Source organism: Panicum virgatum, chromosome 8N (genome assembly GCF_016808335.1).
Source record: "Panicum virgatum strain AP13 chromosome 8N, P.virgatum_v5, whole genome shotgun sequence".
NCBI lineage: Eukaryota > Viridiplantae > Streptophyta > Magnoliopsida > Poales > Poaceae > Panicum > Panicum virgatum.
In genome coordinates this window covers 42,764,986-42,788,396 of record NC_053152.1, presented here as the reverse complement: position 1 = coordinate 42,788,396, position 23,411 = coordinate 42,764,986, and the positions used below count along the sequence as shown (strand labels likewise).

Here is a 23,411-nt window from a genome sequence, read left to right as displayed (position 1 = left end):
GAATAAATCTTGGTATTAGATCCTTATAAGATTCCTATATATCCGAATAAATATTAGTACATATTATATTACTATCCGTCGATGTTTGATCCCTAGACTTAACGACAAAGATTCTCACCCTTTTATTTTAGACTTGCATTTGCAGAACATCACGCGCTTAACCCAGGGGAACTTTAGCTTGTTGCACTACTACTAAAAAGCATTTGTAGAGGCGGATGGCCCACCCGCCCCTGCTTTCCACTACTAAAAATGGCTGTTTGCAGGGGTGGGTGAGGACATCACCCGCCTCTGAAAATATTTTTCAATTTTACCCAAAAATTCATTTAAATCGTTACATATAGCAAAATACATAAAAATGAAAGTTCTACACTATGATTATTATGAACTATAGAAACAAATAAAAATGCCAAGTATATTTCCGTGTATATAAAAGTTAAGATTGTGAAAAACTTAAAGAATGACTTGAGTTATATGAGATGCTATATAGTTATATCTACTAAAAAATTATAATAATTTTTTGATAAACAAATGACCTTAAATGAAAAAGTTATCAACTACAAAATTTTAGATCTTGTTATTCTCTACAATTTTGATATAAAGTTTGACTTCTCCGAGATCCCATTTGTAGGGGCGGGCCATGCCATCACCGCTCCTAAAAATGCATTTTTGTGACAAGTGAGGCCATCACCCGCCTCTAGAAATGTCACTATTTTTAGGGGCAGGTGAAGGGGTGATCCGTCCATAAAAATACTTTCTAGGGGCCGGTCGGATGCTACAGTAACTCCGTTTTATTTGTAGCGTACCCACTATATATTCTAAAAGCTGTGCAGTGTGTAATATGCTAAAGGCTTCTCTTGTATTAAGCATTTTGCCCTATTTGAAGTTTGAACTAAGTGGTGCTTTTGCTGAGAGTGCAGTGTTATAAGAAACATCTAAAACATATCTTGATGTGGAGGCTGGAACTATTACATTATCAAAAAAAAAGCAAACTCTTAATAAGGTACCATTTCGGAGGAGAGTGCATTCAGCTGCTTTGGCCGGTTCAAAATCAGCGTCCGTGTATAGCCATTTGCTTCCACAAAAAGCTGGCAAATAGAAGATAGAAAATAAAAAAATGATTTCAGTCCTGGTATCACTACCGGAAACCCTATATTTGCCGAGTTCCAAAATTCGAGCACTCGGCAAAACAAAAACACTCGGCAAACTCTGCTTTTGCCGAGTGCCGTAATATAGACACTCGGCAAATCCAGAGTATGCCGAGTGTCCAGAATGTGACACTCGGCAAAAAAACCGTAACAGCTACCAGCCAGCCGTTCCATTTGATTTTGCCGAGTGTCCTTTGAGGCACTCGGCGAATATATGTCTTTGCCGAGTGCCAAAGGAGTAACACTCAGCAAATTGTCAGATTGGCCGAGTGTCCTTTGAGGCACTCGGCGAAATTTTTTTAAAAAATTCACTCCCAATTCCCAATTTTTTTCCCTGGTCTCCTACGATATGAAGACGTACATATTAAAATTAAGTATATTTTTCCTTATATTCTCTATATTTAGTTAATTTCTTTTGGTAAAAAGTATTTCTTCAAAAATTCAAATTTGAACCGCTATTGTATGGAATAATGTACTATAATGACGGGGAAAAGTTGATATTCATGTAATGGAGTCCAATTTGAGCCCATGTTGAAGATTTGAAAGGAAAATTCAAATATCTTGTCTGCAAAACATTTATAGGAACGTGTGACCGAATAGGTTTTAAATTCTATAAAATGCAAATGAACTCTGAAAATCATGTGATTTGTCATAATATCATGATATCATATGTGGATGCTGTGATAAAAAATTGAGACGGTTTTGCAAAAGTTGTGACGTATGTTGGTTACGAAATAAAGAACCTCGAAGAAGTTTAAGAGAATTGTGACAGGATTCGTTAAGCTTTTGACTCAAAGTGACATCGAATTGAGATTTGAGTTCAAAACTTTTTATATAGGCAACAGTCATGATGGGTTGCTTCATGTTAATTTTTCGTCATTTTTTGAGTCCATTTGATAATATATCTTTTTTTACTTCTATATTAATGAAATTGATGTAAATTGAATTTGAATGCATACTACATGAAATGATGAGATTTCTTTCGTTGACACATCAAATATGAACCTTTTTAGTGAATTAGTAAAGTTACTTTTCAAAAAAAATTCAAACAAATTTACTTAAACCTTTGTAATGAATTAAAAGGCAGAAAACAAAAAAAAATGTTGCCGAGTGCCATGGATCTGGGCACTCGGCAAACTCGTAAACTTTGCCGAGTGCCAGATCCACGACACTCGGCAAAGTCCTGCACTTATACACTGACTCAGTGCTCACTCACGCAACACACACACACGCAACACACATAGCAATTCCCCTCCGCGCGCCGCCTTGCGAAGCCGGAGGTCCCGCTCGCCGCCGCCGCCGCCGGAGGTGCCGGGCGCAGCCGCCGCCGCCGGCCATGCCAGATCTGCCGTGCGGGCGCCACGTCGTTCGGGCCCCGCACAGCCGGCCACGCCGGCCTCCCTCCACTGCGCCCGGCCTCCCTCCACGCCCACGACGCCCACGCCGAAGCTGCTGGGTGGGCCCCGCGACGCCGGAGCTGCCGGGCGGGTGCCGCGCCGCCGGCCACGCGTAGCTGCCGGGCCGGTGCCGCGCCGCCGGCCACGCGGAGCTGCCGGCCGGGCCCCGCGCCCCCGGCCACGACGCCGCAGCTGCCGAGCTGGCTCCGCGCCGCCGGACACGCCGGAGCTGCTGGCCGGGCCTCGTGCCGCCGGCCTCCCTCCACTGTGCCGCTGCAGCGCCTCCTCGCCGGGGCGTCGCAGGTTCGCACCAACCCCGCCACCCATTCATCTCAAATACAAGATCAAAGGCTCAAACGTGTAGGTCTGTAACTAAACATTGTATACTTCAATGTTTTGCAATTTTCATTTTTATAGATTTTGATTCATGTTTCTGAGCTAAACATGATTGTCCATACTCCATACTGTTTCTTTGCTAGGATTAACTGCAAAGTTATTTAGCATACATGTTAACAAACGGCAAGAACAATAAGCGCTCAGCAATCAACCACAATGTTTTCCCCTTTATTTATCTGTCTTAAATGGTTTGGTTTCACCACCTAAACAAGCAGTGTGATACCTGCGATGTAACCTAGTGATCAACCAGACCATTTTTATCGATCCCAAACGATCAATCTTTTACATTCTCTAATTTCATTTTTTTTAAAACAAATACCTGGAACCAGCATCTGAACCTCCTCCATATCTTCCTTTATCAGAAGTCATTCAGTACCACCAGCTACTTCACTCGTAATTGACCAATGACCACCATAACCATAAGGTTGTTGAATCGAAGGCTATAACATATGAACATGTCATAAATGAAATGGCACCGTCCATGAGTCAAAGATCATTTCCAATCCTTTCAATTCTTTCTGCCAGTGCTTGATTTCTTTTGTTGACACTAATTTGACACCCTTTTTTCTTTTGTTGACAAGGGAGGTTGATTCACCGTCGTCGACTCGTTCACTTGGCCGCAAGCCGTCGTCGAGCAGCACCGACCATCGAGCCCGTAGGTGAGCACGTGTACAAGACTTTGTTTTCGTATTCTATTCGTAGTTCTCGTAACCCGGTTAGGCGTCTCCCGTTCGAAACAGATACAGTTCGAAATATGCAGATTTTTACATATCTATGGCCGTATCTGTTTCGAATTGTCCACGTTATTTGGACAGCCCGATGATGCGTAGATGGGGTTAGTTTCCATGGTCCCCTCCCATCCAAGACAGAATCTTGGCAACATCTCTCCATTGTTCTCCGGATACACAATCTCCCTTCCGGGACGTGTATTTGGAGAACAGCGGGGAGGTGCTGCCGAAATTCTGTCTTGGATAGGAGTGGATCATATAAACTGACCTCATCTACGCATAGTCGGGTGGGATTAGGACCTATCTTTACCTACTAGAGTCTAAGCTGAACGTCTACATGCATTTAAATTTGATAGTAGTCGCTGATATCTTGGAAGATGGATAACCGTGAGTGGATGTACACCAGCTGGGTAACTCGAGCTAGCATGACCAATGAATGGATTGAGAAGACTAACGAGTTCTTGGAAGGGGCATGGGCGCAAGCTGAAGGGTCGAGATTCATGTGGTGTCCCTGCAAGAGTTGTGGAAACCAGAAACGAAAGACAAAGAAGGTCATGGGTGAACATCTTGTCAATTATGGATTTACGCCAGACTATACCAGGAGGATCTTTCACGGTGAAGCCCATCGTATGAGGGACGAGGTCGTGAGGCAACGCATCGATGAATGTGATGCTGCTGGTGGGATTGGGGACATGTTACACGACTATGAGGAGGCACATTTCGGTGAAGGACCGCAGGAGGAGGAGCCAGAGGCAAGCACAAAGTCGTTTTACGAGATGTTGGAGGCGGCACAGAAACCTCTTCACGGCCAAACAAAGGTTTCTCAGCTAGATGGCATTGGACGCCTTATGGCCTTAAAGTCCCAGTTTGGCCTGAGCTGAGACGCCTTTGATAGTATGTTGACCGTTTTTGGGAGCATTCTTTCGGAAGATCACATTCTGCCCAAGACAATGTATCAGGCGACGAAAATCCTTAGTGCACTGAAGATGCCATATGAGCAGATACATTCTTGTCCTAATGGGTGCATTTTATTTAGGAAAGAGCATGAGGCTGAAACTTACTGTCCAAAATGCAAAGCCTCAAGATTCCTAGAGGTGGATGCAGGTGACGGTCAGCCCAAGAGGCAGCTCACGATTCCTGTGAAAATCGTACGTTATCTTCCGTTCATTCAAAGGATCCAAAGACTCTATATGACCGAGGAAACCGCGAAACAGATGACATGGCACAAAAAAGGTGTTCGATACAACCCAGATAAGATGGTGCATCCCTCCGACGGTGAGTCATGGACTCATTTTGATGAGATTCATCATGAAAAATCTAAAGAAGCTCGTAATGTACGTGTTGCGCTAGCAACCGATGGGTTCAATCCTTATGGTATGATGGCCGCATCGTACTCATGTTGGCTCATGTTCGTTATTCCCTTGAATCTCCCCCCCGGTGTTCTCTTTCAATGACAAACCATATTTGTGTCGTTGATTATTCCTGAGCACCCAGGGAATAAAATGAGTGTTTACATGGAGCCTCTAATCGATGAGTTGATCAAAGCATGGGAGGAGGGGGTGTGGACGTACGACCGAGCGACAAAGACAAACTTCAAAATGTATGTGTGGTACCACTACTCTCTGCATGACCTCCCAGCGTATGGCATTTTCTGCGGGTGGTGTACTCATGGAAAGTTCCCATGCCCAACATGCAAGGAAACTCTGCAGTTCATTTGGTTGAGAAAGGGGGGCAAGTATTCGTCGTTTGACAAACATAGACAATTCCTTCCTGCTGACCATCCATTTAGAAGAGACATTAAGAACTTCACGAAAGGTGTCGTAGTTACAGAATCTGCACCGCAGATGCTGATGGGTGTCGTGCTTCATGCTCAGATAGATGCTCTCCAGGTCAATGATGCAGGTGGTTTTGTGGGATATGGCGAAGAACATTCTTGGACTCAGGTCTCTGGCTTGTGGAGGCTTCCCTATATTAATGATCTCCTCCTTCCACACAATATTGATGCCATGCACACTGAAAAGAATTGGGGCGAGGCTCTTTTTGGAACTGTCATGGACATTCCTGATAAGACGAAGGACAACGTCAAGGCTCGAGTGGATCTGGCAACCTTGTGCAATAGACCAAGATACGAAATGAAGACTCCGAGACTAGGGAGATAATGGAGGAAGACTCCGGCGGATTTCGTCCTAACGAGGCCCCAAAAAAAAGGAAGCACTAGAGTGGATCCAAAAGTTACAATTTCCAGATGGGTATGCAGCGAATCTGAGGAGGGGAGTTAATTTGGCTATGATGCAAATCAACGGGCTGAAGAGTCATGACTACCACATATGGATTGAGCGGCTTCTTCCTGTGATGGTTCGAGGCTATCTCCCTGATAATATATGGCGAGTGTTGGCAGAGTTGAGCAATTTCTTCCGCCAGCTGTGTGCTAAGGAGTTATCTCGGGTCGTTATTTCGGACATGGAAAAAGTGGCCCCTGTGTTGCTATGTAAGCTAGAGAAGATCTTTCCACCCGCCTTGCTACAAGCTGGTGAAGGACATGCACTACGAGGCGCGTGTCCAGGCCGTCGTTGTGTACTGCGCCGAGTTCGAGAAGAGGAGTGTCAAGAAACCAACCGCAAGGGACATCTTCCTCACGCGAGACCAGTACTTAAGGGTAAATAAATGCCATCTCTATTCATTTATCTTGTATTTGATAATACAATATGTCATGCACTTCATTACGTTTAGGTGCCTCCGAACTGGTGCGCAAACAAGGCCGAGTGCTGGTCTATGATGGTGGACAAGTGGATCAGAGAGGATTGGGCCCGCCAGCACGCCTTATGCCGGGAGCGCCGCTTGATGATGCCGGGTCCGGCACATCATCAAGGGAGCCTTAGCCTCAGCGAGTACAAGAATACTTGGGTAAGTTCACTATGATCTTCATTCTTTCTAAAGCTATATTTTTAATTCTTACTAATCATCTTATTGACTTCTTGGCAGTCGGAGTCTCATCCAGGCCAGTCTTGCAACAACTTCACGGCGTACGCCATGTCTCACATGGGCAGGGTGACGTCGGACGTGGCCTACAACCCGGCGGCTCCACCAGAGGCCTACACAAACCCAAGCATCCACGCGCGCATCAATGCGTACACAGAGGTGGGAAGGGCGCTCCACGGGGAGACTTGGGATCCGACCACCGCGCCACTCTCCGGAGAAGCCATCATGAGGGCGGGACAAGGGAAGAAGCACGGGCGGTACTTGATCGCCAACAGCTTGGTCGACACGGCGAGTACGCCCAGTCTCTCGCAGCTTAGGGCAAGTACCACCGACTCGACCCCGCCCATTCGCCCACGGCCTGAGACTTCAGTGGCCAGCGTGCACCAGAGACAGGTTAGTTTAGATTTAGTTGCCGTTCTATGATTAAAATGAAACTTTGCTTTGTATTGTAACATGGAGGTTTAAATCTTGTAGGCCGAGATGGAGGCAAAGTTTGAGGAGGAGAGGAGGTGCCGACTGGAGATCGAGGCCAAGCTGGAGCAGGAGCGGAAGCTGAGGGAGGAGTAGTCGGTTATGTTGCAAAGCATGGTCACCTGGATGAACTATGTGCCACCGCCTCCTCCCTTCGTCTTACCAGCTCAGCCTTACTTTCCTGCAGGACCTTCTGACACTCCAGTGAGTATGCTTTGTTTGTAGATATTATTATATTTTTGTTATACTTCAATTTATATGTTCCTATTTGCAGAATCAGTCGTGGAACGCATCGAACGACCCTCCTCCGGACCAGAACTCGCCGGCGGCCCAGTGGCCAACTTGGCCCCACAGACCTGAGCAGTGAGTGCCTTGTAGTACTAGTGTATTGGACTTATTATACGTATCAGACTATATTCTGTTTTATGGACTAGTGTTATGTATCGGACTTTGTGACATATGTGGACTATATTCTATGTGATGGACTTGTGTTATGTATCGGACTCGTGTTATGTATTGGACTTGTGATATATGTGACGGACTGTGTTATTTGTATCGATGCCATTCTCGTCATTGTCAATCATATGTGATGGACTATAACTGCATGTAATGACCTCTGCAATCACATATATTTCTGTTGTATTTGTATGAAAAAACAGAGAAAAACGAAACAAAAAAAGAAAAATTCACCACTTTGCCGAGTGTTTAAGCCAAAACACTCGGTAAATGAGCTTGCACAGGTCAGCAGCGCAGTCACTTTGCCGAGTGCTAAAATACTGGCACTCGGCAAAGATTTGAACGTTTGCCGAGTGCCAGTGCCTTGACACTCGGCAAACCAGACACGCGGAGGTACCCTGCTGCGGGGACTTTGCCGAGTGTATGAGTCGGACACTCGGCAAACCGCGGGACCAGGGTGGCGCCACGTGGCTTCTTTGCCGAGTATCAGGGCACTCGGCAAAACCTTTGCCGAGTGCCCGTATTCCGACACTCGGCAAATTAAACTTTGCCGTGGGAACCTTTGCCGAGTGTCGTTTGCCGAGTGTTACACTCGGCAAAGACTTTGCCGAGTGTAATATATCCTTTGCCGAGTGTATCTGACACTCGGCAAAGTTTGGAAGTCCGGTAGTGTATATGTAGAAACAACCATCGACATGATATACTGTGAACTATTTTTCAAACATACTCCAGGATCATCATCAGCATTGACATGTTACAGCTACTAAAAACCTCAGCAACTTGATTGGATCTCAGAACTTAAGTATGGATAGGACAAATAAAAAAATTAATTAATTGAGGTATTTTATTTTACAATATGACTCGCAATGGGATGACTATCTAGAGCCTATTTAGTATGGCTCCGGCTTCTACGATCATTTTTGCTACATTTAGAAATATATATCCCAAGGCTGCAAAAGATCATTGCCGCATCCTCATACTGACACAAAATAAAACCTGTGTGATAAATGTTAGGGTCCCTAAATGTTAAGCAATCTAATTAAATCTCGAACCGGCCGAGAAAGCGAGCTCGAGCGGCAGGTAGAAGATGCAGAGACGAACAAGAAGCAAGCAAGCAACGTAGGTGAGATGGACCGGCAGACCTGGTCGGAGTCAGCACCAGCAGAGCTGCTGGGGGACAGCGAGGTCATCTCTCCTTCCCGGGGCGGGCAAGCAAGCGCCTAATCAGTGGTGAGATTCAGAGGTAGTGTTTCCACTCACGAGCCTCACCCTCACAGAGGAGCGAAGCCAATGCTTCGCTTTGCTGAACTAGTGAACTGGATGCTTCTGCTCTGGCCTGTGATTCCCTATCTGTTGGAGAAGCAATACACTAACACTATGCCCGGCAGTGACGGAGTACAAGCAGGGGCCGTTACCCTTCCCAAGGTCAACCGCCCACCACAAATATTTTTGAGTGTTTTGATCCATCATACTTCGAAGCAGTATGATACTTATGTGTCCTCACTTTCTTTAAGCCCTGCGTAATAAGCAATTACTGCAAGTTTCGCTGATTTAGAAATATTTTTTTATATTGCGTTTAGCGGGGCAAATAGGTGCTACTAAAGGTATCCACCACCCCTCTTTAATTCAAAAGTTTATACTAGTTTTTCAAAGTGGGAGCTCATTTTGAAAAAGTAGTATAATTTTTTTTTGACTAAAGAAGGGCAATGGGTACCTAACCCATTTGCACCTCTAATTGCGTTACTTTCCGTTTTAGATTCCTAATTTTGTCGTTTCCCTTATTAAGCTCTCATATCTTTAGACCCATGTGACATGATGTGCGGTATGTGGATGTAGTTGGTCTCTCTCACTAGATTATGACAATTTTCATTCAGAATCTAGCGGGGAATCTTCATTATGGTATTGGTGCTGCTGCAGACTCGTTGATCAATTGTTGACAAGCTCACCTAATCTATGATCTACACCTAGATCCAAAAGCTTTGTTTGAATAGATGCATGTATAGCCACAATGCATGTGACAGGTGATGCCAGCTGTTTGCTTTTTTGTTCTTTCAAACCTAATAGACTTGAACATCCAGATCGAGGTGTTCGCGCAAATTAAGAAGCATTTGCTCCCAGACGCCTCCAGACGCCAGAAATATAAAATTCATGTCTATGTCCTTGGGGTTAGTGGTGCTCAATTTGCTTGCAGTAGCCAGACGTCTAGATAGATTTATTTTCGTGTATTGTCTCTACATCTACACGAGTTCACTTCATAGGATTTGTTATGCACCTAAATATACACCATATCTTAATACATAGAAAAATTATATATTTAGAAGGGAAATTAACAATATATAATCTGTGAAGATCTTTGCTCTGCAGAAGCATATCATCATCCCCAGTCTGCTCTCCTCTGTTTTGTACCCATGGCCAGAGCATGGAACAAGTGCGGCGTGGCGATGATGCTGGGGTGGTGGCTCATCGCCGGCGGCACTTGGTCCTGCTTCTTCAGCTCCATGGCGCTCTGCTCGGGCACCTACTCCGAGATAACGAGGAGATCAGTAGAAATCTTCAGTCTGTCTTGATGTGTACAGATTGCTTTCTCCTCCTTTTAGGGCATGTACAACGGCCATTACTGTGTCGTCTTTATCTGGTTTTTTCCGATTAGAGAGGTCATTAACTCAAAAAACGGGCGTTGCCGTCGCCTTGCCAGACGCCAGCGCAAGCTCATGGCCCGAGCTCAAATCGACGCCTTGTCACCCGTTGTACGGCGCGGCGGCAACTCGGCGACGGGGCGGGCGATCCGGTGCTCCCCAGGTTGGTTTTGGCGGCCAAGGCGCCAATGATGGCGCGAAATCCCCATGGGCACGCCCGTAGAGGAAAACTTCACCGGCCGAAGCCTCGCTGGTAACCCAACCTTTGGCGCCCCCCCCCCCCCCCCCCCCCCAAGATCGATCGGCGGCGGTATATTCCCGGCCACCCCAAGGTCCAATGGCGGCATGAGCTTCTCCGTTAGCCCCAACCTGACATCGTCGACCATGGCCCGACATCAATCACAGTCTCAACCATGGATTCATGTCAATCCCACATAATGGTATGTTTTCTGAACACAATCTTGTGGGAACTTTGGTTGCAGCATGAACTGCAATGGATGTTTGTATGCTCTAATAGATGTGTAATAGAGAACTCAAGTAATTTTTTTTTTTTGCAGTAGATAGCTGGTGCGGTTAGAATACACAGAAATTTCTTGTTTGAATTTACTGTTTGTTTTAGTAAGCTAGATTCATGAAATTGGATGCTCACCATAAATTTCAGGCTAGCTGTTCATGCACTTCACGTGTTTGGTTCAGGTGATCTTTTAGTATTTCAACTTTTCCAGTCTTTTATGTATACATATTGCTGGAAAATTATTTCTGTTTTCTGGTCTGGTGATGTTGCACCCTAATTCTTGGACCAGAATGATCATGCTGTTTTTTTTAGTTTCCCTTCCCATGCTGCAAACTAAATGGTGTTGAGAACTATCTTTGCACCCTGTAAATATCAGTTAACATTACAGTGTTGAGAACTATCTTAGCACCCTGTAAAAATCAGTTAACATTACAGGCCGTGAAACTAAATATCGGTCTTCTAGTCCAGTCAATGGTCTTGAAAACTGCATTTCATTGATAATTTGACATCCGATTTGAATGTCAAGTCTGAATCCTTGCTACATATATATTGGTGATGAGAACCACTAATATGTATTCAAGAAAAATAAACCTGTGATCAGAAAAGGTTTAGGTTTCACTTTCTTTCAGTTTTCAGTTCAGTTTAAGTTAACTTTAGCTTCAGTTAAGTTTCAGGTTCAGTTGTTCAGGTAATTTTCAGTCTAGTGATCAAGTTCAGTGTACTGATCTTTTTTCTAAACTGAATTTGTCTAGTGATTATATTTCTGAACTGAATTCTGTCTGAACTGAATTTTCAGTCTAGTGATTATTTGCTCTCTGATGTAGGGATAATAATCCAGTTCCACCAGGTGGCTTCATGCAAATGTTTGAAGACCAAAATGAAAATTCTCACTTTGTTGGGAGAAGCTCTCACTCTGCCCCCTTCATGCCACCAATTGAAGAATCAGCCACTCCACCAGCACAAGGTAATCACAATATGGATAATGATCTACTCCCTCTGCCCCAAAAAATATGTCACCCTAGCATTCGAATTTTGTCCCAAAAAAACAAAAAACATGTCACCCCACCTTTTGGACAATGGTATGGATCCACAAACGATGCAAAATCCATCTACGGAGCCCCATGATTTCCGTCCCCCACCCTCTCCCTTCCAACTACCATTATCAATTCGTTTCCCATCCTCCCCTTCCGGCCGTCGGCGCGCACCTCCGCCGCTAGCGCTGCCGCTTGCGTGCCCCCTGCGTCCCCGTCGCCGAAATCACTGCCACTGCGTGCGCGCCCCAGCACCGCTGCTACCGCCGCATGTGCGCCGCAGCCCTGCGTGGGCGCCACTCCGTCCGTGGCACCATTGAGCCCCAGTGCGCCGTCCCGAGCCCCCACACTGCCCACGCAAGACCCAAAGATGGGTGGTGTCCACCGCAGGACATGGAGGCCGAGGGTTGGAGTTCAACGCAGTGGCATCCGCAGCCACGGCTGGGATCGGCGTCGTCGAGGAACTTGGTGGGATCGGGTCTACAAGCGTATCGCAGTTGAAGGCAAGGATTTCGTCGCAGATACGCAAGATGGAGTCAGTGATGAGTTCGAATTCATCCCTGATTTGGATGAAGAAGATGGTGGTACCTATCCAATGTGCACGTCGGCGACGACGAGGTTGTTCTGGAGACAGAGGTGCAGAAAATTGCTGACGATGAACAGATTGGACAGCTTCAGGTTGATGTCCCCCAACGTTCTTTGGGGTAAGTTTCGTATAGACATTTTATTTACTCCTAATTGATTTTTGTGATGTGTGTTTTGTGTTATTCTAAACTGTGTGGTTGTTATCTCCAGTAACCTGGTCCAAGATTACCGTCAGGTTGTGTTGGGGGAAGACAGTGAAGCATCAACCACAATTGTGGCCGAGAAGGAGAACAATCAGCAGGCTACGACAACTACAAATAAGTCAATCACTGCGATCTCGATTGCCGATGCTGAGACAGACGATTAGGGAATTAATCCTTATAATGATGAAGAGCTTTCTTACAAAAGGCCAAACGCCGAGCTTGCCATCAAAAGTACAATTACCAGCTGCATCAAACCTAGGCATACCAACTCCTGAATACACCATAACCTTTGCAATTGAATTCTTATTTTGCACTGTCCTATGTGGGTCTTCTTCATCAGGTAACAAGTAATATGTCTCCCTCTTCTTTGAAGCATTGAACCACTTCTCATCTGAATGGATAATATATATCATATCAATGAATTTTGGATCATTTGGCAAGTATGCTGATCTAACATAGAGACACACCACCTCAACCTTTCAATCTTGTTTGCTTCCTTCAAATAAGGCTTTTAGCGAGCTGGAGTGCCGTCTTAGCTCCCCTTCTTTAAACCATCTATGCAATCTACTTTTGTTAATACCTAGGGCATCTGCTAAGGACCTAATAGTGGTCCTCCTATGCAATGGAATTCTAGCAACATCTGACAGTTCCACACTAATCCTTTTCCTACAAGAGTTCTTTGCTTTCTTTGACCTAACATCAACAGGCACTCCGTTTGCACGACATACCATGGCCCTTTGCCATACACGTTGAATTGTACGCCTACTGACATTGAACCTATAAGCAATCACAGTTGTGCTGTTTTTTTAAAAAAAAATTCCACAGTTGCTTACCTCAAGTAAAGCTTCGTATATGTCTTGCCTATCTCTATCTTTTAAATCTTTGGTCCTAGTTCTCTTATCTGCATGCCCATGGATTTCTTCCTTTGAGTCTGGCAATTCCTCTTGATCAAATTCTATATCAATTTCTATAGAATACACACCATAATTGTGGATATCATCCTCCAGATCTTGGAACCCATAAACAGATTCTGCAACCACAGATTAATTCAGTTCAATGGTTGAAAACTGTTTCCTGGGAAACTAAGAGCAAGGTTAATAATTTAGCCAACTGCTGGCTGTAAGGATTCTTGTAGCCTACCTCTCAGCCTACTCGTATAGTGGTTTAGTCTTTCATCATTAATCATAGTCCACCTGTCTCTCTCACAAGGTTTCTTGGTTCTTGTGTCGAAGCCCCCTGTAAGCTAACAGCCCACTTCCCCTCTCTCTCCTCTCCTCTCTCCTCCACCTCATCATTCAGCATGCTTACAGCCTGCTATAATCACTGCGTTCGGCAGGCTGGAGCTGGAGGCTGGAGCTGGAATGGTGTGAGAGAAAAATACTGTTGGGCTGGCTGGAGCTGGAGCTGGTGGCTGGAGTGGTGTGAGAGGAAAATACTGTTGGTCTGGAGCTGGAGCAGCCTGCCGAACGCAGTGAATACTTGCTCTAAGCAGTTTTTTGTTGATTAATTACCTTGATGTGCTGGTAGATGACGGTCATCATCATAAAAAATTATGTACTCATTGCTTCCTGGATGGACGTGAGCTACAACATGTAATAGGCCGGTCAGATTTATTCTATCTCTAATGAATAAATCAATTATTCTGTGTATGGGTAAGATTCGACATTAACAAAAACCAAGTGCAATTTAGGAGTAGTACTAGTACATGCGATGAGAATTTTACCTGGGATAAATTCTTCTTCTTCCTCGGCAGCAACAAAGTTCAAGTCCAAAGGATGCACAACCCTATCATGTCCACCATCATGGACGTCATCTGGGCCATCTTCTTTCTCCTCTGCAATGGCTTGATTAAGATCTGGGACACCTGCAGGAATGTTGAGATCCATGCCGATGTGGGTGACAGGATGTTAAGCGAAATGACAACATGCCAGATTGACTAAATTTATAGGTCGTGCGTGGAGGTTCTGGCGCCGGATGAAATTTTGGATAAAAAAATTAATTTTAGCGCTTGTGAGAATAATACTAGTAACTTTCATTTGTGCGTGGCTCTTTTTAAATACCGACGCGCGGCAATAGACACGGCATGGCGCTAAATAAAAGCGCGCAGTGTAGGGCGCCAAAAGTTTTGTGATGGCGGCAACTAACCTCCTGCATGCAGCCATGCAGATATCCGTAATTGATTGATTACGGTGATTATGGTGCGTGGGACCTGCTTGTACAGGTAGGGGCTGCATGGTCATTATATTCCCTCACTAATCTGTCTGAAATTTTCTAGGGTGACATGTTTTTTTTGGACGGAGGGAGTAATTGGTAGGACCGATAAGCGTATTCTCTGGACGCAAGAAGAAGATTTAAGACTAGTAAGTTACTTTGTTCACTAGTTTCATATTTAGTCAAGATGGTCACTTAGATAATTGATATGTATGTCGTTAATGGTAGATGAATGCTTGGTTGAAGAACTCGGTGGACTCTATTAGCGGTAATCAAAAAAGGAATGAGCAGTATTGGGGTGATGTTGCTAGGACATACAACGTCACAACGCCGAGTCATAGGCAGAGGAACATGAAGCAAGTAAAAGATAGATGGCACAAGATTAACAAGTGGATGGAACTATTTCATTGTGCCTGGCTGAAAGCTCGTAGATTGAATACAAGCTGGTGGAATGATCAGATGTGGATTGATCAAGCCCACAAGTTTTACGAGGACGAAAACAAAGATCTCAAGCTAGGACATTTTGTGTTGATGAATGTTTGGTATGCTATCAGAATGAGCCCAAATGGCAAACCAACAATGATAGCCTTATAAATGCACGCAAAAGGAAGACAACAGAATAGGGAACTGAAGAGGAAAGGGAAGAAGTGGACCCTATTGATATCTCTGACAAACCTAGACCACTTGGTCATAAAGTAGCAAAGAGGGAAGCATATGAAGCAAAGGTGCAGTCTATGTCTTCGTCTATAGAAGACGCAGATGTTAGAGTCCTCAAAGAAGCTCAAGCAAACAGACTGAAGGTACTGGAAGTGCAGCAGAAATTATCAGTAGAGAGGTTGGAGTCATCAAAGGTTGCCCATCTAGTAGCAAAGGAGCACAAAGAGGTCAAACTTGCTGAGAAGGAAGCCAAGACTCTAGAGGTTAAAGCCAAAATGATGGAGACATATAACTGTCTTCTTGTGAAAGATAATGTGCTCATGACGGATGAGGAAAAGGTTGATCATGTTGGAACACTGAAGTATTTGAAGAAGACATTGTTTCCTGATATGTACTAAGGTGAGTTTCAGTAGAGACACATTTTTTGCCACATTTTATTGTTCTCTGAAACTCTGAGTATAAACTTATATGGAGAGGTATAATCCCTGTCCTGTTTTCAGTTATTCCTGTTTTTAGTCACTGAATTCAATTTTGTGACATGTACCTTTAATCTTGTCTGTTGTTTCAGGTATCTGACCTATTTGGCATTTCTGTTGACACCTTTCCCTGCATGATGTGGGCTGCATCGATTAGTTCAGAGCTTAGAGTTCTTCCTGTGTCAGAATTACCATTGAATTATTCTGTAATTTTTTTTGGCCTACATGTCTGAACATGCTTTTCTGAATGCGTGTGAATGGAGTAAAATGAACAGTTCAACCGGCCACTTCTGTCCTTTCTGAATGTGTTTCATTGGGTATATGAACAGGTTCTGGAAATGAACAGGTTGGGTATATGAACAGGTTCAGTTGGCCACATGTGTCCCTTTCAGTTTCTGTAACTGCATATGTAGTGTGGGCATCAGCATTCAAGATGTGAACAGGTGGGAATCCACTAAAGGTGTGAATGGGTTTCTGAAACTGACGGTGTCATGCGTGTGTGTGTGTGTGTATATATGTACTTGTAGGTACTGTGCTTGTAGGTGCACATCTTTTTTCCTGGGTACAACATGTGCATGGAAGAACTGAAGTTCTGATAAGTAGGGGTCTTTTTCTAGTATCGGTTGGGATCAATTCTTTTCTGTGTTCGCTGCAGCCATGTCGACTGAAGAAAGTGATAAAGGTATGTCGACTGAATCATAGGCTGCATCTCGATTGTGGTTCTCATGCATAGTTTCACTGCTCACTGTCATCGGCATCCTTTGTTTTACCCTTCTATAACTAACAATAGTTTCACTGCTCACTGTCAGTGGCAATAGTCCGTGGCTCGTTGATCATGAATTTTGAGGGGTCTCCTTTCATATTTCATTCGTGATTTAACGGATACAAGATAATTCCATCAAAACAAACGTTAGTCAGATATGGTTGTCACTAATCACCGAAACTTACCATTAGCATCCATCGGCCTAGATGCTTTCAGAGTTGAGATTTGGAGAGACACTATCAAGCAACATCTTAACAGAGGAGCGGTTGAATCATTAAATTTACTTCAACGACGATTAAGGGTGATCCACAAGTCATCGACACCAAAATAATGTTCATCTCCTGTGTCCGCTTATTTCATTCTTGCAATTTACTTTTATAGAGATTGAATTGTTTCTTTTGAGCCTAGGTTTCAAACCCTCTCTAGAATTAGGGTTAATAGAAATAGGTTCTCTCTTATGTTACTAATTATATTCAACCCTCTCTAGTCTGTATCCTTGATCCTACAATGCTCCAACTATTCATCCCTCTAGTCAGTATCCTTGATCTTATAGTGCTCAACCTGGAATAATTCACTCAAGCTAAAAAAAAATAGTGCGAGTCCGCCCGATGTACTTGTTGGGTTGTTCTTTTTTTTTTGGCAGGATGGATCGGGTTTATTGAGTCCAATGGCCCACAATCAGGTATGCTGGTGAGTGTATTTTTCATACCACTGGTTTATCTGGTGTGGGCAGGGCCACATGCTGTTTTAGGACGGGGCAGGTTCCATCACTGCATGGGTGGTTGTGTATGCAGCACGATCGAGTGTCTAGGGGCAATTTTATTCTATCACTTTGAGTAATGAATGAAAAGATCGAAACAAATTATAAAGGCCAAATATGGCATTGGTTGTGTTGCCTTGTGCTCATTTTGGCTGCAGCTACAGCTACCAGCAAGCAATAGTTGCAGCAAATTTTGCTTGCTGGCTGCTAAAGTGTTGCGGTCACAGCCAGCTGAAATGAGCGGTCTGATTATATAGAGAGAGAGAGAGACGACATGATTTGATAATTGTAATCCATTTGTGAGGTGGCAAGCGAAGCCCCTGCCTTTGATGATGCCCTGTGGATGTCTTGCCAATATTGTGTTAAGCCAAGACAGAGACGAATTCAAATGGAGGTTATACCAGACAGGTGTATTTTCAGTTAAATCACATTATCTGGGCCTAATCTATCAAAACACCCCCGAACAATAATAAAAAAATCTGGAAATTGAAAGCCCCACTCAAGATTAAGATTTTCCTCTGATACCTCAGGCGTGGTGTTATCCTTACCAAAGACAACTTAGCGAAGCGAAACTGGCAAGACAATCAACAGTGTTATTTCTGTCATAAAAATAAAATGATACAACATCTGTTTTTTGATTGCCGTTTTACGCGAATGGTATAGGCCTCGACCTATGCGGCATGGGGCATACCCAAACCGCATAATATGTATAACATGTTCGGGAGCTGGCTAAATAGAGTACCTAAAGATTTCAAACCATTTGTACTTGTGGGCGCGGCAGCCTTGTGTTGGTCTGTTTGGCACTGCAGAAACAGAGTGATGTTCAATAACAAACAATCTTCTTTCTTGCAGGTTATCTTCTCAACTATGTATTGTCTCTGCATGTGGGCTATTCTTCAGCGGCCTTCTTCCCAGGAGGTGCTTGTGGAGGCATTTCATTTTTTTGCTCAGGTTGCTAAGGATTTTTTTGCCCGGGCACATGGGTGGCAGTCTAGTATTAGGATCGACGACTATTAGAGTGTCAGGTCTTTTATCAAACTCTTTTGGGCTGTGTGCTGTTCGGGCAGAGGTCGGGAACATTTCAAGATGATGTATCACCTCGATGTATCTTTCTTGAAATTAATAAAGTTTTTCCTTTTCTAAAGAAAAATGCAAAACACATTGGCTATCACCAAATCATATAAGAGATCACTACAACAGCAACATGCCAATCATAATTATTCTAAAATATGTACAACTTCAGGTATAAATAAATAGCAAAGAGTTTCTACTGTGATAAAAGTTGACATATAAGGCACATTCAGCTATATTTTATCAGTAGTATGCAGTCTACACAAACTCTAAAACTTTAAGAGATGTCTTATTTTCTGATCATTACTGAGGCTCCGTTCAACACTTCAACTCTTCATTCAAAGTTTGGACTCAATAATTCTTCCATGGGAATGTCTAGTAGGTAGGTTCAAATCTTCCCACTGTGGATCATCAATTTTGGAGAAATATTGTTCAACTGCCTCATCATGCACTTGTTCCAGCCTTGGAGGCATCCACTGCAAGTATCCCCATAAAAAATAGAGTAAAATGCACTGGAGGTCCATCAACTTGTAAGGAGGTGTCACTTAGATCCACTAACTCTGAAAATGCATTTTTGGGTCCATGAACTTGTTAAGTTGTTCACTGCAGGTCCATAACTGTCCACGCGTGCTCCTAGCGTTGACATGGCATGCTGACTTGGCTCCTCAAAGCACCTCCTGGTTGAGGCATTTCATCAAGAGACACCAGCATCACCACCTTCACCATCTTCTTGCCAGCGGCTTGCGCGACCTACACGGCGGCGTTCATGGGCAAGGCACGGTGGTGGCCAGTTCGGGCGGCGCCCACGCCGTCGCTGAGTGCGTGCGCCATGCGCATCCCCAGCCGAGCTCCTCAGCGCCCAGCAGCGGGAGGGGGTGTGGCCGGCGTATTACTGCCGGTGGCGGAGGAGCTCGGCTCGACCTGAGCTGGGATCGGAGAAGAGAGAAAGGGGGAAAGGGAAGGGAATGGCACCGGGGAGGAGGGGAGAGCCAGCCCGAAGCGGTCGCAACCCATGCGGTGGTGGCACACCCGCCTGCGCCCGCAGGCCGGCGCCGCCACACCTTGCCCGTGACCACCCACGCACGCAGACCAGAAGGTGCCTGTGCTCCTACAAGCTTCAACGCCACAGCCAACGAGCTCGCCGTGAGGCTCGGCGCAAACGCGACCGCCTTCCTTCCGCGCCAGCGCCGACGTGGACATCCACGCCATGGCCTCACTGCAAGCTGGCCTCTGGACAACGGACGATGCCATGAGCCGAGCCATCCGCGACCTGGAAGAGGTGAGGATGCGGCTGGAGCGTGGCATGATGGATTGCCTTGTCCACCGTAGGAAGCTGCTCACCTGGTTGCACAAAACATGCTCGATAAAATGTTTGAGACGGAGATAGAGAAAGCAGGAGAGGACTGAGAGAGGAAATGACTAGTCAGCGTGCCATGTCAGCGTTACATACTTATGTGGAGAGTTATGGACCTGTGGTGAACGACTAAACAAGTTTATGTACCCAAAAATGCATTTTCAGAGTTAGTGGACCTAAGTGACACCTCTTTACAAGTTGATGGACCTCCGGTGCATTTTACTCTAAAAAATATCACCATCATCAAAAGGCTATTATTTGAGATACAATAAGTTGTCAAATAAATTTTGATCGGAATATGTAGATTAAGAAATTATCCGGACCATTGGGTTTTGATCTTTATCTATCAGTATAGCCCTGCTTCCCTGCAACAGGAACTGGATATTAGTATAGAGACCTTGCTCCTCAAAGACAGCTAAGTAGAAAGATCTTGAATAAAAATGAGCAGTATTAAAGATGTTAATATCTACCTCAAAGAAGTCTCTGCTGAAGTCACCTCGCACAATATGGCAAGCCATTCTATATTCCCGACGCAAACACTCCCCAATAGTTTGTGTTCTCCCTTCTCTTATCTGAAATCAAAGTTAGAAACAAAAAATGAAGCAACTAAATTCTAATGGACACAACTGAGGTGGTATACTAATGATAGATATGAGGTTGTTTCTGAGGGATACCGATCTCAAAGAGATTTTCAAACTGGTAGGAGAAGCCTTTTTCAAGGACTGGATTATTGTCGCAGCAACCCATTCATCAGACAAATTTGAGGCCCTTTGCTCCTGTCATCACAGATACTAGTTAATTTAGCAGGACAAAAGAGGTGAACCCATATAATGCTGCTGTTACTGTAACAAACTCACAAGAGCAGATATAATTTCTTCAACTGTCCTTTTGGAAAAAACATTTGTTGATGATTTCCAACCTGTGGTGGACTAGAGAGTCAAGTTAATAAATTGGTGAATCAGGATATATATTTCAGTTACTGAATCTGAAACACTTTTACCGATTCAAGGAACTGTTTTCTTTCAGTGATGGCTGCTCAGCAAATTGATCAATAATACGACACACAGCTAAAGTATTGGAAGTATCAACCTTTTTAAGAGATTCTTCGAGCAATAGCAGCTTCTGGAGAACAAATAGTATTTATTAGGAGTTATAGACTCATATAATACATGCATAGCCTTACCATGCATGCCAACAAAAAAAAATCCAAACATACAAATACTATATCATGACATCAAGATTTATGTATCATAATCCGGACAATAAGAACCATAATTATAACAGGAAACATCATAACTCAAAACAAAGGTGACTGCTACAGTGATTTGTTATATAGTTCCAAGAGTTTATAGAAAGGGATGCTTTGTGATGCTATCTCTTACAATTGAAGTTACAAGTGAACCTACATTTGACTGGAGAAAATGAGTTGCTAGACCACACATAACCATTTCTGCACCATCCAATCTTGCACCAACAAGAGCAACATACTCACCTGGACAAATACAAGGTAACAGTTTAGTGAAAAAGGTTTCCTGATCTACTTTTACCATCAACCAGAAATTTGGTCTCTTTTTTGTTTCTTCATAAATTATTATCTCTACAATCAGTTCTGTGCTTCCATAAATTATTGGCACAAGAAGCACAATTGCTAAAAGTCAATTAAGCGCATGGTAATTTGAAAACTGCAAAAGACAACATGACGGTGATGCCCAATATTTCAGGAATGTGAATAATATCCAGCAATATTTTACAGATACAAATGACATGGCCACATATACTTCAACTCAATAAAAATGGAGATTAATGGTAACCATAGAACCCAGGTAGCCGAGACAGGAAATATGAGGCCCCAACATCTGGAAAGAGACCCAGAGCTGTTTCTGGCATTGCAAAAATCTGCATGAATATTTGAAATGTAAATGATAAAGATTTGGCACTTGAAACTATTATGTTTTTCAATAAAAAGAAAGCAAAGATTCTCCATACTATATCAAATGAGTAAAAGACCTACTAGAAGCGATCAAGCTCACAAAAAGGGACGGTTATGGCGCATACCGTCTTATCAGTGGCAACTCGAAAACTTCCATGTAAAGAAACACCAGCACCTCCACCCATGACAATTCCAGTTAGGAGAGAAACCTATAGTGGCGATCAAGCTCACAAAAAGGGACGGTTATGGCGCATACCGTCTTATCAGTGGCAACTCGAAAACTTCCATGTAAAGAAACACCAGCACCTCCACCCATGACAATTCCAGTTAGGAGAGAAACCTATAGTGAAATGATTTATATATCCATTAAAGGAAAGGAATATATAATTAAATAGTTGCAATGAATATTTATGTAGAGATGTAGCTTACCTGAGGTTTTGTGCAAGTTGCAATTATGTAGTCTAACAAATACTGATTTCGGAAGAAATCAGCACCCCATTTCCAGCCCTCTGATTTAAGAATTAAACATGTGGAACAAAATTACACCCATATGGAACATGTAACATGGGTATTATGTCAGGTAACCAAGTTAATACTAAATATGTAAAGAAATCAGATTTGAATATTATATAGTTAAAGCTGTAGTTACCATTATGTATAGACTGTATACATGCAGTGACATCACCTCCAGAACAAAATGCTCTTCCTTTCCCCTGGAAACAAAATTCAATAAAATTACGAACAATGAGGTCAACAGGAAACATCTACGCAATAAAGGGATAATGACTATCATATCAATCTATAGGAGCTAATAGAAGAAAATGCGAAGCAATCTGAACTGAAGGGGAAAAAACAGCAAGTTAAAATAAAATGTAAGCTCTGAGTCTGAAGGTGTTCTAAGGAGTAAGGAGTGAAGAGAGTTAGATCTATAAAATACAAGGAGTAACATTTACAAATACCGCTTCATTAGCACCTCATGAATTCAACACAAATCAGTCATTTGAAATTGGAACAGAGTAAGAAAGTGCTTCAGAACAAATTAAATAACACTTGGAACTAATTGTATTATTGATTTTGAGAGGTGCATGCATGCTTGGGCAACTCATCTTCCAAGTGTTATTTCACGTGCGCTCAGAGAGAGAGAGAGAGAGAGAGAGAGAGAGAGAGAGAGAGAGAGAGAGAGAGAGAGAGAGAGAGAGAGAGAGAGAGAGAGAGAGTTACATGCATTGATCAGTTTAACCAAAAGCCTAAGATGATTTGGAAATGTGGACAATTCACTTAAACTTCAACACTAGCATACATGTTAAATCCATGTTAGACCACCACAGACATACGTTACATGACAATAGAAACATAGTGGTGTCATATACCTTCATTATCAACAATTTAACTCCATCATCTTTCTCATAAGTAGTGAAACACCTCAAGAGTGCCTTAATCTGCAACGTAACATGGAAGAAAAATCATCATGGATCCACTATTCTAAAAGTAAATCCAGGTACTGTGCAATATACTAATAAAGGCTTCTCTTTTAGTAAGCATTTTTGTCCTATTTGAATTAAGTGCATCCTTTTGCTGCGAGTGCATGTGTAATAAGACACAGCTAAGACATTTCTTGATGTGGAGGCTAGAACTAACTATTCCATTT

The 23,411-nt window shown here is 43.5% G+C and overlaps 2 protein-coding genes and 1 pseudogene across 4 annotated transcripts; 2 read left to right on the top strand and 1 right to left on the bottom strand.

Annotated features, from left to right (window-relative positions):
* Nucleotides 1-6,197: 6,197 nt before the first annotated feature.
* LOC120685338 lies at nucleotides 6,198-7,212 on the top strand. The gene is made up of 4 exons (XM_039967193.1): nucleotides 6,198-6,322; nucleotides 6,397-6,570; nucleotides 6,649-7,038; nucleotides 7,120-7,212. Exons 1-4 carry the CDS (start codon nucleotides 6,206-6,208, stop codon nucleotides 7,210-7,212), a joined length of 774 nt encoding a protein of 257 aa, XP_039823127.1. The 5' UTR covers nucleotides 6,198-6,205.
* A 3,296-nt stretch (nucleotides 7,213-10,508) lies between these two features.
* On the top strand, nucleotides 10,509-16,054 carry LOC120685340. 3 transcript variants are annotated; one of them, XR_005679516.1, is made up of 5 exons: nucleotides 10,509-10,648; nucleotides 11,547-12,457; nucleotides 12,549-14,901; nucleotides 14,981-15,885; nucleotides 15,978-16,054. XR_005679516.1 is itself a non-coding variant. In XM_039967195.1 (2 exons), the coding sequence occupies exons 1-2, from the start codon at nucleotides 12,124-12,126 to the stop codon at nucleotides 12,890-12,892; spliced, it is 678 nt and encodes a 225-aa protein (XP_039823129.1). In that variant the 5' UTR covers nucleotides 11,854-12,123; the 3' UTR covers nucleotides 12,893-12,959. The 3 variants fall into 3 exon arrangements, 1 of the variants encoding a protein (XP_039823129.1); XR_005679515.1 differs by having other exon boundaries at nucleotides 10,510-10,648; nucleotides 14,981-15,808; XM_039967195.1 differs by lacking the exons at nucleotides 10,509-10,648; nucleotides 14,981-15,885; nucleotides 15,978-16,054 and having other exon boundaries at nucleotides 11,854-12,457; nucleotides 12,549-12,959.
* A 2,520-nt stretch (nucleotides 16,055-18,574) lies between these two features.
* LOC120685337 lies at nucleotides 18,575-22,860 on the bottom strand (annotated as a pseudogene).
* Nucleotides 22,861-23,411: the final 551 nt, after the last annotated feature.